Here is a 19,303-nt window from a genome sequence, read left to right as displayed (position 1 = left end):
GAAAACGTCTATTTTGGATAATTGCTATATAGATCGATAACTTTTTCCGCTGCTTGTGATGTGACTTAAAGAGACACTGAAGCGAAAAAAAAATTATGATATTATGATTTGTATGTGTAGTACAGCTAAGAAATAAAACATTAAGATCAGATACATCAGTCTAATTGTTTCCAGTACAGGAAGAGCTAAGAAACTCCAGTTGTTATCTCTATGCAAAAAAGCCATTAATCTCTACGACTAAGTTAGTCGTGGAGAGGGCTGTTATCTGACTTTTATTATCTCAACTGTAAGTGAACTGTTTTCTTTTTATCTGCTAGAGGTGAAGTCATTACTTCAGACTGCTCTGAAAGACTCATTTTGAAAGCTTGTTGTGTAATCTGCACATATTAGAGAATGATGCAATGTTAGAAAAAACACTATATACCTGAAAATAAAAGTATGAGAATATTTTCTTTGCTGCTAATCTTCTAGTAATTATTCATAGTACACAACCAATTCATTATATCATATTTTTTTTTCGCTTCAGTGTCTCTTTAAAGTGTACCCGAGGCGACATCTGTCATGATGAGATAAACGTGTATGTATACTGCCTGAAGGAGTTCATTTCTAGTCATGCAAGTGACAGCTTCTGTCTTGTCGGGAATATAGTAAACCTCACTAATAAGCAAATTGCAGCCATAAAAGTTTTCCTGGCAGAATACAATTTTTGGGAGCAGAGGGAGATAGAAAAAGGTCAATAGTTCATGTATTTTCATTTAGGGACACATAGGCTGTCAGTAAGCAGAGACAACAAAACATTTATTCTACTTTGTAAATGTTTAAATATAAAATAAAACCATGGGATATCTAAAAGAAAAAAAAAGTCATTTTTAGGAGTAGGAGGATAAATACAATTGTTTATCTCATCAGTTTATTTTCACCTCGGGTTCACTTTATAGAGGAACTTCAGCCTAAACAAACATACTGTCATTAAGTTACATTAGTTATGTTAAATAAAGTGAATGGGAACCGCATTTAAAAAAATGAGACAGATACTTACCCAAGGAGAGGGAAGGCTCTGGGTCCTATAGAGCCTTCTGGCTCCTCTCCTGGTCCCGTCGTTCCAGTGCTGGCTCGCCCGGTAGCAGTATTTGACTAAATTAGTCAAATACTGCTTTACCCGGCCGAAGGAGGCTTCAGAAGTCTTCAGGGCGCCCAAGTGCTCCTGAAGAAGGGCGGCCCTGTACTGCACCTGCGCAAGCACGCTCTCTTGCACGCTCACGCCTGTGCAGTATGGAGCCGCACGTCTTCGGGAGGACACGGCTCCCGAAGACTTCCAAATACCCTTTCAGCGGGGGATTGAAACGGGGGGAGGAGCCAGCACAGGATAGAGAGCACAGAGAGAGGGGACTGAAGGCTCTATACAACCTAGAGCCTTCCCTCTCCTTAGGTAAGTATTTGCTTCAGTTTTTTTAAAAAAATGCGGTTCCCATTCACTTTAAAATAGATAGGTAATATAATCTTTTACCCACCCTGTTTCAAAAGAACAGGAAAATGTTTGTGATTTCATGGGGGCAGCCATCTTTTTGGTTGAAAGGAGGTGACAGGGAGCATGAGACATCGTTCCATCTGTCCTGTGTCCTGATCACCCCTCCCAGCTGCAGGCTAGGCTTCAAATCTCAAAATTCAAAATAAAATAAAAAAATTGCACCAAAACAGTCGAAGGAGAACAACAGCAGAAATCCCATCATGCTTTGCGCAGCATCAGGGGAAAAATGCCCAGGCAGATTTCTTCTGTGCAGCTAAAAATAAGGCTTGGGTAAGAAAAACAAAGTTCTGATGCTGTGAAACTGGTAAAGAAACACCAATCCTTTTCAGTTCTGCTGAGTAGGATTTTAGTCTGCATGTTCACTGTAAAGGACCACTATCGCGAAAATCGTAAAATTGAAAATACTTGCAAATACAAACAAATAAGAAGTCAATTTCTTCCTGAGTAAAATGAGCCATAAATTACTTTTCTCCTATGTTGCTGTCACTTACAGTAAGTAGTAGAAATCTGACATTACCAACAGGTTTTGGACTAGTCTATCTCCTAATGGGGAATTCTCAGGGTTTTGTTTTTCAAAAGCACTTAGTGAATGGCAGTTGAACTGTCCCAACTGTCAAAAAAGTGTGCAGCGAGCAGGGAGGCTGGCCAGCATCATTGTATAAATCCTTTTCAGGGAATGTCTTTATAAAGAATAAAGGCCTTGTTGAGAATCCCCCATGAAGAGATGGACTAGCCCAAAACCTGTCGGTTTGGTTATAATTCTACTACCTACTGTAAGTGACAGCAACATAGGAGAAAAGTCATGTATGGCTCATTTTACTCTGAAAAAAACATACTTCTTATTTGTATGCGTTTACAAGTATTTTAAATGTTACAATTTTTGCAATAGTGGTCCTTTAAGGATCTTCTACTGCCCTACGGGGATGGTAGTAACCCTCAGGGCCGGGCCGAGGCATAGGCTGGAGAGGCTCCAGCCTCAGGGCGCAGTGTAGGAGGGGGCGCAGAATTCATTCAGCTGTCATTCCTAATTGTGTTTGAAGCAGAAAGAAATAAGAAAATGGGATACATGGCAGTGACTGTAAGCCAGAGAACTAGATATTAAGGTGTTGGGGAGATTGTGGGCCCTGTGGCGCCTCTTAGTCTAATAGCAATCAGTGTGTGATGGCTGGGGTGGCAGGGATGGAGGGGCGCACTTTCGTGTCTCAGCCTTGGGTGCTGGAGGACCTTGTCCCGGCTCTGGTAACCCTACAACAGAGGGGACTGTCACTAGCATCACACAAGGCCTAATCTCTCCCGTACATGAGCGCTTTTGTTGGCTGTCTCGGGCTGCATTCCTGATTATCTCTATTTTTGAATATTAGTCATCCTCTGTAGACCTCGGCCTGCCGCCGCCACCAGCTATAATTATGAAGAGAGGCGCAGCGCTCACTCTGACCCTCTCATGCCGCTTGGATTATGTTTGTCCCAATGAGCTTCATATTCTTTTTTTTTTGCCGGCTCCTGACCATGTGACCTGCCACGGCTGTGCAGGACCCGCGCTCTCATTGCGGTGGGAAGCGCTGTGTATCATCCACACCCTCAGGGCGACCTGGCAGGGCATTGCGGTCAGCGGGGTCACGTTGATACATCACCCTGCGTCGCTAGTCCTGTGCCGCTGATCCCGTGGCTCTGCAACGTTCTTGGAACTGGAGCGAGGATCTGCTCAAGGCAATCGCATAATGGTGTTAATAATTTGTTACAGATTGCTGTTGTAGATGCGGAATGATTAGCTACCGGGCAGAGAAGAATGATTACCGTGGCTTAGGAATACTGGCTTTTTAATTGAAGGCTGTTTTTGTTCTTTTTTGATTCCTTCCGGCCTCCTCGCCGTGATTTGGCTGGTTGTAATGCCTCAGCGTTCCGCGAGACTTTCTTCCCAGCGAATGTAAGGAAAACGGACAGATCTCAATCCCACTGTAACTCCCACACACCGCTTCCAAGTGGAAATAAAGAGCTTGTTAATTTCAAGCTGAACTTCAATCGCCAGTAAATCCAACTCTATGTTCAGTCATCCAGTAATGAATCATGGAGTGCGTTTTATTCATGTATAGTAAGTAGCCGGCTCTATCTTCATGTAATCCCTTGAGCGGCACCGTGCAGTTTATCATGTGCCGCCTGCAATGCACGATCAGTTTCAGTTTAGGGCTTGGCAGCAGAGGGGAAGACTTAAAGGGGAACTTACTGAAAAATAGCAGTGGGGAGGGGGGGGGGGGGGGGGGAGAATGAATTAATACATTACAAAGTGAGAAGTGAAAAAAATAGAAGAGAGATGAAGAAATTATTGATATTCAGTGCATTATTTGTTCATGATGTTTGATCCACAGTGAGACTGCGGGCAGTATGATAGGCTAAAAGTGTGTGTGTATATATATATATATATATATATATATATATATACACTCACCTAAAGGATTATTAGGTGCACTTGTTCAATTTTTCATTAATATTAATGCAATTATCTAATCAACCAAGCACATGGCAGTTGCTTCAGTGCATTTAGGGGCGTGATCCTGGTCAAGACATACTCCTGAACTCCAAACAGAATATCAGAATGGGAAAGAAAGGTGATTTAAGCAATTTTGAGCGTGGCATGGTTGTTGGTGCCAGATGGGCCGGTCTGAGTATCTGCTCAGGATTTTCACGCACAACCATTTCTGGGGTTTACAAAGAATGGTGAGAAAATGGAAAAACATCCAGTATGTGGCAGTCCTGTGGGCCTTGTGAATGCTAGAGGTCAGAGGAGAATGGGCCAACTGATTCAAGCTGATAGAAGAGCAATGTTGACTGAAATAACCAGTCGTTACAACCGAGGTATGCAGCAATGCATTTGTGAAGCCACAACACGCACAACCTTGAGGTGGATGGGCTACAACAGCAAAAGGCCCCACCTGGTACCACTCATCTCCACTACAAATAGGAAAAAGAGGCTACAAGTTGCACAAGCTCACCAAAATTGGACAGTTGAAGACTTGAAAAATGTTGCCTGGTCTGATGAGTCTTGATAGTCAGAATCTGGCGTAAACAGAATGAGAACATGGATCCATCCTGCCTTGTTACCACTGTGCAGGCTGGTGGTGGTGGTGTAATGGTGTGGGTGATATTTTCTTAGCACACTTTAGGCCCCTTAGTGCCAATTGGGCATCGGTTAAATGCCACGGGCTACCTGAGCATTGTTTCTGACCATGTCCATCCCTTTATGACCACCATGTACCCATCCTCTGATGGCTACTTCCAGCAGGATAATGCACCATGTCACAAAGCTGAAACCATTTCAAATTGGTTTCTTGAACATGACAATGAGCTCACTGTACTAAAATGGCCCCCACAGTCATCAGATCTCAACCCAATTGGGCATCTTTGGGATGTGATGGAACGGGAGCTTCGTGCCCTGGATGTGCATCCCACAAATCTCCATCAACTGCAAGATGCTATCCTATCAATATGGGCCAACATTTCTAAAGAATGCTTTCAGCACATTGTTGAATCAATGCCACATAGAATTAAGGCAGTTCTGAAGGCGAAAGGGGGTCAAACACCGTATTAGTATGGTGTCCCTAATAATCCTTTAGGCGAGTGTGTGTGTGTGTGTGTGTGTGTGTGTATATGTATGTATGTATATATATATATATATATATATATATATATATATATATATATATATATATACAGTGATGTGAAAAACGATTTGCCCCCTTCCTGATTTCTTATTCTTTTGCATGTTTGTCACACTTAAATGTTTCTGCTCATCAAAAACCGTTAACCATTAGTTAAAGATAACATAATTGAACACAAAATGCAGTTTTGAATGATGGTTTTTATTATTTAGTGAGAAAAACAAAACTCAAAACCTACATGGCCCTGTGTGAAAAAGAAATTGCCCCCTGAACCTAATAACTGGTTGGACCACCCTTAGCAGCAATAATTGCAATCAAGCGTTTGCGATAACTTGCAACAAGTCTTTTACAGCGCTCTGGAGGAATTTTGGCCCACTCATCTTTGCAGAATTGTTGTAATTCAGCTTTATTTGAGGGTTTTCTAGCATGAACTGCCTTTTTAAGGTCATGCCACAACATCTCCATAGGATTCAGGTCAGGGCTTTGACTAGGCCACTCCAAAGTCTTCATTTTGTTTTTCTTCAGCCATTCAGAGGTGGATTTGCTGGTGTCTTTTGGGTCATTGTCCTGCTGTAGCACCCAAGATCGCTTCAGCTTGAGTTGACGAACAGATGGCCGGACATTCTCCTTCAGGATTTTTTGGTAGACAGTAGAATTCATGGTTCCAGCTATCACAGCAAGCCTTCCAGGTCCTGAAGCAGCAAAACAACCCCAGATCATCACACCACCACCACCATATTTTACTGTTGGTATGATGTTCTTTTGCTGAAATGCTGTGTTACTTCTACGACAGATTTAACAGTACACGCACCTTCCAAAAAGTTCAACTTTTGTCTCGGCGGTCCACAAGGTATTTTCCCACAAGTCTTGGCAATCATTGAGATGTTTTTTTAGCAAAATTGAGACGAGCCTTAATGTTCTTTTTGCTTAAAAGTGGTTTGCGCCTTGGATATCTGCCATGCAGGCCGTTTTTGCCCAGTCTCTTTCTTATGGTGGAGTCGTGAACACTGACCTTAATTGAGGCAAGTGAGGCCTGCAGTTCTTTAGATGTTGTCCTGGGGTCTTTTGTGGCCTCTCGGATGAGTTTTCTCTTCGCTCTTGGGGTAATTTTGGTCGGCCAGCCACTCCTGGGAAGGTTCATCACTGTTCCATGTTTCTGCCATTTGTGGATAATGGCTCTCACTGTGGTTCGCTGGAGTCCCAAAGCTTTAGAAATGGCTTTATAACCTTTACCAGACTGATAGATCTCAATTACAGTACTTTTGTTCTTATTTGTTCCTGAATTTCTTTGGATCTTGGCATGATGTCTAGCTTTTGAGGTGCTTTTGGTCTACTTCTCTGTGTCAGATAGTTCCTATTTAAGTGATTTCTTGATTGAAACAGGTGTGGCAGTAATCAGGCCTGGGGGTGACTACAGAAATTGAACTCAGGTGTAATAAACCACCTTTAAGTTATTTTTTAACAAGGGGGGGCAATCACTTTTTCACACAGGGCCATGTAGATTTGGGTTTTTTTTTTCTCACTAAATAATAAAAACCATCATTTAAAACTGCATTTTGTGTTCAATTAGGTTATCTTTGACTAATAGTTAACGGTTTTTGATGAGCAGAAACATTTAAGTGTGACAAACATGCAAAAGAATAAGAAATCAGAAAGGGGGCATACATATATATATGTATGTATGTGTGTGTGTGTGTGTGTGTGTGTGTATGTATGTATGTGTATATATATATATATATATATATATATACATATATATACACACACACACACCACACACACACACTCAGTGGGAGATACTTCTTCCCTGACAGTTAGAAACAGCCGATATTTCCCAGAATACAGCAAGGTTCACAGTAAAAAAAACTGTCATGGCCCTCACATCACACTGTGGAAGGGGTTTCACCACAATATCAGCCACACAGAACCCCCCCCCCTCCCCCCAGCTACTGATTGGGATGAAGTTCAATCCTGGTTTAAGGTTCCTCTTGAAGCCTGGTACACTCAATGAATTTTACCACCTCCATGTAGTATGAGAGCTTACCTACTCAATCTGTCCATAGTGTTGAGAATCTGTTGGCCCGCATGCTACATAGAGGTGGTAACATTGGCCATTCAAAATTGCATGCATGTACCAGGCTCTACTATAACTGTGTGAAATAGAGAGAGTTAATGAAATGAAAATCATTCCATCTTGCATGCCAAGGAGTACTTAAACTTGTCACCAGAGCAGGGGCAAATCCAGGATTTCCAAGGGGGGGGTTCCTGAAAGCGGTGTGTGGGCGTGGCCAAAACATGGTGTGGGTGGAGCCAAATACTAGCAGTTTCTAGGCTAAATTGCACCCAGGGTGAGGGCGTAAAATGCGCCCCCAACGTTTAGACAGGTATAGGTGCCCGCAGTATAGGTAGCCAGCTATAGGTCCCCCCCCCCCCCAGTATAGGTAGCCCATATAGTTGCCCCCAGTATAGGTTAGATAGGTATATGCCCCCAGTATAGGTTAGATAGGTATATGCCCCCCAGTATAGGTTAGATAGGTATATGCCCCCCAGTATAGGTTAGATAGGTATATGCCCCCCAGTATAGGTTAGATAGGTATATGCCCCCCAGTATAGGTTAGATAGGTATATGCCCCCCAGTATAGATTAGACAGGTATATGCCCCCCAGTATTGATTAGACAGGTATATGCCCCCCAGTATAGGTTAGATAGGTATATGCCCCCCAGTATAGGTTAGATAGGTATATGCCCCCCAGTATAGGTTAGATAGGTATATGGCCCCCAGTATAGGTTAGACAGGTATATGCCCCCCAGTATAGATTAGATAGGTATATGCCCCCCAGTATAGATTAGACAGGTATATGCCCCCCAGTATTGATTAGACAGGTATATGCCCCCCAGTATAGGTTAGATAGGTATATGCCCCCCAGTATAGGTTAGATAGGTATATGCCCCCCAGTATAGGTTAGATAGGTATATGGCCCCCAGTATAGGTTAGACAGGTATATGCCCCCCAGTATAGATTAGATAGGTATATGCCCCCCAGTATAGGTTAGATAGGTATATGCCCCCAATATAGACTAGATAGGTGGAGGAAGGTGCCCCTGTGTGGGGAGAAGATTGCCCTGGGAAGAGAAGAGAGAAAAAAATTGTGGCGGCGCCAATAAGGGATGCGGGAGCCGGCTTTATTCCTCGCTCCCTCCCTCCCTCTGAATTCCCCTCACCTGCGGTGATTGTGTGCCCGGCTCCCCCATGAGTGTGTGCGCAGCGGAGCGGTAGGTCCTCTTACCGCAGATCAGGCGCATCGGCAACTGGAGTCTCCTGCTTCCTGTTTACCATGACGTCACAGGAAGCATGAGACTCCAGTTGCCGGTGCGCCTGATCTGCGGTAAGAGGACCTACCGCTCCGCTGCGCACACACTCATGGGGGAGCCGGGCACACAATCACCGCAGGTGAGGGGAATTCAGAGGGAGGGAGGGAGCGAGGAATAAAGCCGGCTCCCGCATCCCTGGGCCCCTCGCTCTAGTCAGAGTCCTTCTCGCCGCACACAGATATGAGCAGGCGGCAGCTGTGCATCTGTGGCTACCGCTGCTCAGATTTAGAGGGAGACTTCCGGTCTTGGTGCAGGGGGGTGTTCTGTACACCCGGAACAACCCCTTCCGTGCGCTTCTGCAGAGGTAGTCATGCAGATAATTCCAGATTTCATGGAGATATAATGGAAATAGTATGCAGCTTGAAGTTGGGCCAATCAACATCGACAGGAAGTTAATTTGATTTTAGGTACCCGAGGTCAACATATGTACCCAGTGTTCTCCCCAGGCTCTTTTAGCCGGGTGTTCCACCCGACTAGTTTTTGTGAGCACCCGGCTGTCATCGGCCCCCCTCCTCTGCAGTAAGCAGAGTTGTGCAGAGAAGCCTGCATTCTCTCATCTAGCCCCACCCAGCTACTTTTTCATGCCACCCGGCTGGAAAATATTTTTGGGGAGAACACTGGTACCCAATGTGATAGGTGTTCAGTATGTTGACAATTCTAGCTTCCAGGAAGTATATGCTCATAGAAAATGATTCAATAGTCTATTTCCTTTTAATGTGTAGGTGAACATTGGTTAATGACTCTGGCTTTATTTTTCAGGGTAAAATGGTGAAAGGCATGGGAGGCGCCATGGATTTGGTATCGAGCTCTGGAACAAAAGTGGTCGTCACGATGGAGCACTCAGCCAAAGTAAGCAGAGATGAGAGGAACGGTTTTGGTTACTGTGGAATTTTAATAGTTACTTGTAGAGTGGAGAGGGATAAGAATTGTTCCTACTTCAGGGGCGTAACTACAAATCATGAAGCCTCCAGCAAAACTTTGATGGGGCCCCCCAATGTTCACACATTTCGCTGGAGACCCTCACAGCCTGGGGGCCCATCTCACAAGGGTCATAAAACAAGTGTGGGCATCATAATCTTCACACCCATTACAAGTGTAGCCACAAAAACACCTGATCTGAAGGATGGAGTACTTTATCAGAGGGAGTAAAGCCCCCTTAAAGCTCAGGGCCCCCCTGCAGTCGCAGGGACTGCTGCCCTGTAGTTATGACCCTGCACTACTTGTGAGTTTTCTTTAACTTCCTGTCATGGCGATACCCAGGCTGCAAATGAACTTCCTGTTTTACCTAAAGAGACTACAACCTTCCAACGAGTATGTTGTATATGGAGATTCGGCTATCGCCATCATGGTCTGCTTGCTAGTGTGAACTTCAGCTCCTGACCCCACAAAGGGCCATTATATTGTGGCCTGCAGGGTTCTATGTTTGCCATGGCTAATAATCCTGCAAACCTATGTTCCACTTACAAACAAACCTGTACTAAATGCTTAAAGCTGATCCCAGATGAAAAAGTAACTATAACAAGTAACTTGTCTATATATCTTATCATAAGTTGAGATAGCTTACACAGCAAATCTAGCTGCAATCAGCGTCAACAGTTTATGATTATTTATTGCTGTGATACAATGAGGGCAGCCATGTTCTGTTTATCACACTACACTGAGGCAAGCTGATAGCATCTCCAGCCCTCAGCTCAATCCCCTCTCCTCCTCCCTCCTCCCCTCTGCCTCTCAAATCTCTGGCTAGTAACCTTCTCCTCCTCCAGCCCAGACTGAGCTCCCATAAGCCCTTGCTACCTGGGACTGCCAAGGCTCTTTGAAAAGCTGTGGACGAGGCTTGTTTAGTTTATAGGGAATTAGAGTATTAAAACAAAACAAAAAAAAGTATTTGGCTTGAGAAATGCCCTATAAACTATATGAAAGGAACACAATTATGCAATGAGTAAAACTTTATCTCGGATCCACTTTAAAGTGTAGTAGAACTTCACAGCGCAGATATATTCTTTCTTTGGATGTGTATCTCTCCACTTCACCACCTGTGTATGCACTCAATGTGCGGATAAAGTAAAACAGGGATGCTTTCAGTGGATAATATCAATCTTGTTTATTTCTGGATAAAAAGGGCAGTACAGGTGATACGAGGTGACACTTCCAGAGGGCCCTAATCCACTTAGGACCCTCTCCAGGCGTGTAGCGTTTCCCACCCAATGTGGTACTATGAACCTCTGTATGCGACCATGCTGCGTGCTGCCCGCTCTTGTCCCGACTAGATTCGGCTATCTGCCATGTTCAGGGGATAAACCAGAGCGGGCAGGCATGCACACTGTACATATATAGTATTAAAAACATAATTACCATAATTATGGTAATTATGGAAATTATGTTTTTAATACTATATATTAAATATATTATTACTATAGACACAGAGAAAATGGAAAATCCTAAGAATAATCCTAAGGATTTTCTCTTTTTTTTACTATAGAAAAATCACTTAAAATGATAATGTGGACGGTACAATACATATGTTCTGTACATAGAGCAAGTATTTATCTACTTATATATGTGGGTTTGTTTCTGAGAAGGTATGGCTCACAGCTCCACTTTAAAAACCTGTGAGGTTTGCATACTATCAGTGTACATACTTACCTTGGGAAGGGGAACCCTCTTGATCCCCCAGAGCCTTGTACCAGGTCCAAGGGCCCCGGTGCAGTCACAACCCCTGCATCCCCCATTGGTACACCACTGAATTTATTTATTTCTAAGCATCTCTCGTATTATGATCAGTAGGGAAGTCTACTTACACCGAGACATTTTTTAAACCTTAACTGACAATCCATATACCGTACCTCCATAACCTGACCTTAAAGGACGACTGAAGCAAGAGTGCTACATAGGCTGCCATATTTATTTCCTTGTAAGCCATATCAGTTGCCTGGCTATCCGGCAGATCCTCTGCCTCTAATACTTTCAGCCATAACCCTGAACAGGCGTGCAGCAGATCACGTGTTTCTGACATTATCGGCAGATCTGACAAGATTAGCGGCATACTTGTTTCTGGTGTGATTCAGACACTACCACAGCCAAATAGCCCAGCAAGGCTGACAGGCCCCTGTGCATGCGGAAGACTGGCCGCATCCGGCGGAAGTGACGGGGCCCGGTACCGGAGATAGAGGCAGCAAGGGACGGTGGCGTGGGAGCGATCTAGGCTTATGGGGCTAGAGGAAGCCCCAGGTATGTATGAAATCTTTTCCTATTTTTTAATAAGCTTCGTCTGGTTCCCTTTAAAGAGAAGATACAAATTATCTCCTAGGAGAAAACTCAGGTGAAAAAGTTAATTGCATATGGGTCTAGGAGTTAGCTAGTGACACTACTCCCTCTGTCCACTCGAGTAGGAAATGGAAGACCTCTCAATCTAATTTCAATGCAAGGGCTGTCTATCTACTTTCAATGCAATGGCATTAGGGCTAGTTTAAAGGTTAAACACTAAATCTAAAGTCTGAAAAAAAGAAGAAAGAGCAAGCCTAGTTCTGACTAGCTCAGTACTGCCATGCAACTCTTAGCACCCCTGCCCCTCTTTTTCATGGGTTGGGTAGGAATGAGCGCTGTAATAACAGCGCAGGAGATTTGGGCGCAGCTGGCGCCACCACAGACCGTAATAGGAATTACGACTGTGAGCAACTTCAGCGCCGTCAGAAGACAGAGCTGAAGTTGCTCTTAAAACACTATAATGTGTCCCCCAGCAATAGCTGGAAGCCGAATTATACCATTCCCCACCATCCACATGGAGAGGGAATAGTATTTATGCCGCCGGGAACTTGTGCAGGAGCAGGGTTAGCCATATACCGGCTATGTCCTGTGCCCAAGTCTCCCAGCGGCCAATTCACACATACGTGGGTAGGGAGGCCATCAACCCTACTGCTAGGACCATTTCTTCATGTTTCTGGCAGTCTGGCTAACAGTATTGAGGGACAGTCCCCCTTTGGGAACTCAATCCCTTTATCCCTCTTTCTGGATTCATGTACAGATCCATGTAAATATATGTATTTCTCTACTGAAAAATGTGGTTAAGTGACTTTAAACTATATTCCCATCCTTTAACCACTTAAGGACCACAGGCTTACACCCCACTAGTGACCAGGCTATTTTTTCTTACAAATTAGTGCTCTGCAGATTTAATATCTCGCTGCAGAGCCATACAATTGAGCACACAAATGAATCCCGCCCCCTTTTCTGGCCACCAACAGAGCTTTCTGTTGGTGGGCTCTGATCGCTGCTGCAGGCTTTTTTTATTATTAATTTGTTTTTTTAATAAAATGTACTATTTTAATTTCACCCTTCCCCCAACAACCAATCCCCACGATCATCTCTCGTAGGCATCAGCCTACGAGTGCGATTACCCTGTGGACTACTCCAGGGGACAGCTGAGTGACAGGGCTGTCCCCCCAGTACAGCGCTACAGTAGATCACAGCATTGCACAATGTAAATAGACGGTGGTTTCGTCATGTAACAGTGTGATAGCGGCGAACGCCACTGGAAGACTGTTGACTGAGCGGAGAAGGGGTTAAATTGATATAATTCTTATTTTCAAATGTTAATATCAAGGAAAATGAACCATGATGGAGAGGACCCGTGTGGTTTGCATTATACAACAACATATTTTTCTTATGAAATCTTTATGGTATGCGTGACTAAAGGTGTGCCAGGGGTGTGATTAGGGGTGTGGCAGAGGCATGGCTGAAAGAGGAACTATCAAAGAATCTATCCTTCTGTAAACTCCACATACCTATAGAGCTTTTAGCCAGCAACGGTAGAATGCTTTTCAGAAGTCTCTGATGACAGCCTGTGTGAAAAAAAAAATGCTTGGTTTATAAAATTTTGTAACAGTTTGTGTCGGCGTCAGGGCTAGAGCTTTACCATGTAGATAGGTTTCACTTCTCTGTCACTATTCACAGAGAAATGCTTTACTGTTTGTTTCTGCCATGCTCACACACACACTGCTTTTTCACAGATCAAATAAGAACAGCTGAGGGATTTTTATATAAAGAGAAGGACCTATACTTTTTCCTTACATGGATGCTCCCTCCCCCCCTTCCCCATTCAGAATAAGCTATTCCTGGCTGTAAACTCTGTTTACACTGCAAGAGGGAGAGGGAGCGAGACACAGGATCACGCAGAGCTGCAGCTGATGAGTTATTTACACACATTTGAAGCTATATTTCTGCTTTTTAATCATTCTGAGCAGATTCCAGTCACAGTATTACAGCCAGTGAAGATTGTTTCTGTATGCTGGATGTGCTGGACACAGTCTTCCATAGTAATGCCCACAGTGAAAACTGTTCTCTGTAAATGTCATATTTTCTTCACATAAAAAAATGAAAAGATGAAAAAAAGCCCTTGTATTGCTATTTACTAGTAAATACTGGAAATATATGTGGCATTTAGAATTTTAGTTAACTTTGAGTGTATCTCTTTTTTTTATCTCAAAAAGTTGGGAGGTATAGTATGGCAGTTAGGCAGTTTGTTTTATCCCCCATTTTTGTGGCATCAGGTAGCCTTACTCCAAGTTTTACTGCGCCAGCCTCTTACTGCCAAACCAGTGCGTCACTTTATAAAGTGCTGCACAACATCAATGCTATAGAATGAATTCTTGGTTACTATTATCTGCAGTTGTGCTTTTTCTCCTTCAGATATTATACCTAATGAAATTCAATGGTCTCCTTCACAATACGCAGGGAGAGAGAAAATGACAAGCGCTGCTAATGAGCTGTGATTCATAATGGAAGATCATAAATGTGAGCTGTCTGCTTATTAGGTAGAAATGATGTTATTAAGATGACCACAGCCTCATCAGGAGAGATGCGTTCCGGCCTAGCTCAAAGCTTTTTACAACTTCACTCATTTTTTCTCTCTTTTATTCTGATGCTGCAAATATAATGTGAAATTGATTTGCATGGCAGTAATAGAACAGGCTGTTCTCTCTTAGTTTGTACAGTGTCTGAAGAGGAACCAAACTGACACCTTCCTTGTTCTACCGTCATCATCCCAATGTCCCTGCGGTGCTGTGGCAAGGACATTCTCTTTTTTTTCTTCTTCACGTGTTTGAGCCAAGAGATAAGAGTGATGCCCTACAATAGCTACACAAGGATTTAAACATACAAACTAGGTGCTCCTAAGCTGAGTATTCTCCTCAAATGAAGCTCCCCCTAAGGGAGGTTTGTCAAAAGCCGGTTTCACACTGAATATTGACAGTAGAGGTGCGGCCTGGGGGTGGGGGTGAGTGGTATTCTGATATTGTATACCCTGTTACCTCAGTTATCCTTTAATTGTGCAGACTATTGGAGTGCACCTGGCAATTACTTACGGGGCTGCTCTGTAGCCCCCCCTGTCTATATGGAAGCCTCCGTCTTCTACCCCTCTCCCCCCATGCCGCAGGTTCCCGCTGTTTTGTCTCATGCCCCCGCAAAGCATGGTGGAGACAAGTGAAGCGTGTCAGGAAATGTAGTTTATTAATGTGTTAATGTGATAACATCTTCTAGCAGGGAGATGCAATTAGATCAATGGGAACTTAAAGAGGAACTCCAGTGAAAATAATGTAATAGAAAAGTGCTTCATTTTTACAATAATTATGTATAAATGATTTAGTCAGTGTTTGCTCATTGTAAAATCTTTCCTCTCCCTGATTTACATTCTGACATATATTACATGGTGACATTTTGGTTATGTAGCTGGCTGCTCCTAGCTCTTTTGCAGTTGGAGACAGCTGTAAACAGCTATTTCCTGTCTGTGAACCTTGTTACATATTGTGGCAAACTGTCAAAAGTACCGCGGTCCTCAGAGCTTCTTGTGGTAGGGGTTTCACCACAATATCAGTCATACAGCGCCCCCTGATGGTCTGTTTGTGAAAAGCAATAGATTTCTCATGTAAAAGGGGGTATCAGCTACTGATTGGGATAAAGTTAAATTCTTGGTTGGAGTTTCTCTTTAAAGAGACCCTGAACAGTCAATAAAAATGAAATTGGTGCTTACCTGGGGCTTCCTCCAGCCCACCGTGGGCCGTGCGGTCCCCCCGCGTCCTCCTGGCTCCTCTCCCGGTCCCGCTGGTGGCTCTGTTACCGGCGACTTTTGGGCTGAAGGTCGGCAGTACACTTCCTGGATGGGACGCTGCGCATCATCGCACCGGCCGGCGTGACAGTCCTGCGCATGCACAGTTTTCTAACTCTGAACCACGCAGTCGCTGGACTGTCACATTGGCCGGCGTGATGACACGTAGCATGCCCTTCCAGGAAGTGTGCTGCCAACCTTCAGCCCGAAAGTCGCCGGTAACTGAGCTGCCAGCGGGAGAGGAGCCAGGAGGACACCTGAGGACCTCGCGGCCTACAGTGGGCTGGAGGAAGCCCCAGGTAAGTACCAATTATTATTGACTGCTCGGGTCCCTTTAATAAGAACAGACTGCCACCCAGAATTATTGCTAATGATCAGTTCGGGTGGCAGCACATCCAAAGCATGTATACACGGTAGATTTAAGCTATGTACACACGCTTAAAGCGGAATGAAACCCAGCTTTTCTTCTTTGCTCTAAAAGATTATTTACAGCATAATATATACAACCGACATTTTTTTTTTTACTAGAACAGCATTCAACTAGTTAAACACAGGACTTTCCCTGCAGGGAAAGCTGGACGCATACGAACTGGAGATAACATTATCTTGTGTTTACTTACCGGTAATTGTATCAAGGGAGGAATGTAAACATTCTCTGACTGTGCAGACTCTTCTGAACACAGACAGACACTCAGAAAGCATTTCTGGGGACATTACAAGATGAATATATAGTTGTGAATAAAATGCAAAAGCAGCTTTTAGAGCAAAAAATGTGTACTTTGGGAACTTGTAATTTCTGAATGAATAATAATACTTTTGCACAAAAGCAAATATGATAACCGTATGGCATATAAAAAGTAGGAAAACATGTTTTTATTGAATATTATGTCAGAGTTTTATACCGCTTTAAGCACAGCTGTTTGGGGCCGCTTCGGACAAGGCTTGAGCATGTATTACAGATGTCCACTGAATGGTTTAAAGAGAACCCGAGGTGGGTTTGAAGAATATTATCTGCATACAGAGGCTGGATCTGCCTATACAGCCCAGCCTCTGTTGCTATCCCAAACCCCCCTAAGGTCCCCCTGCACTCTGCAATCCCTCATAAATCACAGCCATGCTGCTGACAAACAGCTTGTCAGAGCTGGCTGTGTTTATCTCTATAGTGTCAGTCTGCTGCTCTCCCCGCCTCCTGCAGAACTCCAGTCCCCGCCTGCATCCCTTCCCTCCCTGCTGATTGGAGGGAAGGGACGGGGGTAGGGACCGGAGCTATGCAGGAGGTGGGGGAGCAGCTGAGACTGACACTACAGATGTAAACACAGCCTCACAACACGGCTGTGATTTATGAGGGATTGCAGAGTGCAGGGGGACCTTAGGGGGGTTTGGGATAGCAACAGAGGCTGGGCTGTATAGGCAGATCCAGCCTCTGTATGCAGATAATATTCTTCAAACCCACCTCGGGTTCTCTTTAAAGATCTGGCATCCTGGTTTAAATGACTACCCCCAAGTGCATTGTTCCCCCTCTTACCCTACCTATTAGAAGCTGATCTTTTGTGCGCCCTACTGTCCCCCCTCATAGCAACAGTACATGTCAGGACCTGAAATTACAACCAGGCAGTAAATGGCTTCTATGAGCAGGAAAGCAATAAAAGGGGTCAGTAGTTCATAGATTTTAGCTCTAGCATATTTCAAGGACTGTGTCATTGAGCAGGGACAATGAAACGGTAAAAACTTAAAAAGTTGATGTAAATATCAAATAAAACTATGGGATAGCTAAAAAAAAATCAAGTCATTTTACCCGCTTCCGGACTGCGTTGGTTGAAATCTACATCCTGCAGGTGACTGCACGCTCTGACATGAAGTAGTTTTAGAGTAAGGAGCCTGCGGCGATGGGAGAGCGTCATGGCCGGCGGGTGTGGGCGGCAATTTGTCGGTAAGTGCTGTTTTGTTGTTCCAACTGTGTCCGGTCCTTAAGGGGCCAGAGACTGCTGGTACGCAAGGGGTTAAGGAGGAGGATGATAGATAAAATTGTATATCTCGTCAGTTTATTTTCACCTCAGTATTCCTTTAAACCATTCTAATGAAAATAATTCTTAGCTACCTTATATAACCACACCCACTTTTTAGACCATGCCCTCTAAATGATAAAATAACCAATTAACCTCTTCTTTCTTATTTTTCACCATTGTTATTGGAGGAGTTGGAGGAGATAAGGTACACAAGGCTGAAAAATTATACCTTTTTTTTCCTGAATCAAATATCGTTGCTGTATATTATTCAACCAACATAATTTAACTTTTATATTTAATTTTTTATATAATTTTAAGTTTAATTTTCTTTCTCTTTACAATGCATAGAAAATAAAAACAACTCTTAAAGGAATCGTCGGGCACAAAAAAAAAAAAAAAAAAAAAGAGTTTCACTTACCTGGGGCTTCCACCAGCCCAATGCAGCCATCCTGTGCCCTCGCAGTCACTCACTGCTGCTCCAGTCCCCCGCTGGCAGCTAGTTTAGTTTTTGCCAACCTCGGAGGTCGGGGGGGGGAGAGGCGCATTGCGTACATTTTTACACATTCCCGCTACTGCAGGAACATTAACACATACCTTTTTACGCGTTAGTGGTACAACGCGTAAAAATTTACGCGTTGCGCCACTAACGCGTAAAAATGTATGTGTTAATGTTCCTGCACTAGCGGGAATGCGTAAAAATTTACGCATTGCAACACTAACACCTAAAAACGTATGCGTTAATGTACCTGCTCCAACGGGAATGCGTAAAAATGTATGCAATGCGTCCCGCCGACCCCGAGGTCGGCAAAAACGAAACTAGCTGGCATAAAGGGGCTGGAGCCGCAGTGAGTGACTACGAGGGCACAGGGCGGCTGCAGGGGGCTGGTAGAAGCCCCAGGTAAGTGAAACTCTTTTTGCTTGACGATTCCTTTAAGGAAGAAAGTCAACCCAAAGAAAATGTGTCATAAGTAGTAATAACTTTATCGCTAAATTAATAGGGTCATATCTAAAATCTGTTCTGGCCCATAAGGTGAAAACAGCCTCTAGATGTGAAGTGATTAACACCTGAAAAGAACTGTGTGTGAAATTCTGTGAGAAAAGGCAGCTTTTAAGCAACATTGGAGCAGCGCTGTAATTAGTCAGTGAAAACGGGAGGTCTTGAGACGGCTGTGTAGAAAAGAGTAAAAGCATTCTGTGCAGCCAGAACTTTGGTAGTAGTGGGGACAGACATGGAGGGGGGAAGGGAGAGGGATCGGTGAGCAAGAGAACTCATGCTTATACGCGCTTGGAGCCTCAATTTTCAAAAAGGAGTTCCCCTCGGGTATCCATTAAGGTAAATTAAGTGGCAGAGACACTCTCCATTCAGAGCCGGTTCTAGACGTTTTGCTGCCTGAAGCAAACTTGGGAGGATACAATCCCCTCCCTGACTTACATTCTGACATTTATCACATGGCGACATCTTTACTGCTGGCAGGTGATGTCACTGGAAGGACTGCTTTTTTGCCAGTTTGAAACCGCCGTTATTTCCCACAATGCAACAAGGCTCTCACAGTGTGATGTCAGTGCCTCGGTGCTGACATCACCCTGTGGGAGGGGTTCCACCGCAATATTAGCCATACAGACCCCCCTGATGCTCTGTTTGAGAA

The 19,303-nt window shown here is 44.0% G+C and overlaps 1 protein-coding gene across 1 annotated transcript in view; it reads left to right on the top strand.

Annotated features, from left to right (window-relative positions):
• The first annotated feature begins 9,312 nt into the window (after nucleotides 1-9,312).
• OXCT1 (3-oxoacid CoA-transferase 1) overlaps nucleotides 9,313-19,303 on the top strand; it is a 29,253-nt gene continuing 19,262 nt past the window's right edge. Inside the window, exon 1 of the mRNA XM_068271813.1 lies at nucleotides 9,313-9,401. Coding sequence (XP_068127914.1) covers nucleotides 9,318-9,401 — 84 coding nt within the window. The 5' untranslated portion in view covers nucleotides 9,313-9,317. The remainder of the gene's footprint in view (nucleotides 9,402-19,303) is intronic.

This window comes from Hyperolius riggenbachi, chromosome 1, assembly GCF_040937935.1.
Source record: "Hyperolius riggenbachi isolate aHypRig1 chromosome 1, aHypRig1.pri, whole genome shotgun sequence".
Classification (NCBI taxonomy): Eukaryota; Metazoa; Chordata; class Amphibia; order Anura; family Hyperoliidae; genus Hyperolius; species Hyperolius riggenbachi.
This window is presented reverse-complemented; position numbering and strand designations above follow the sequence as displayed.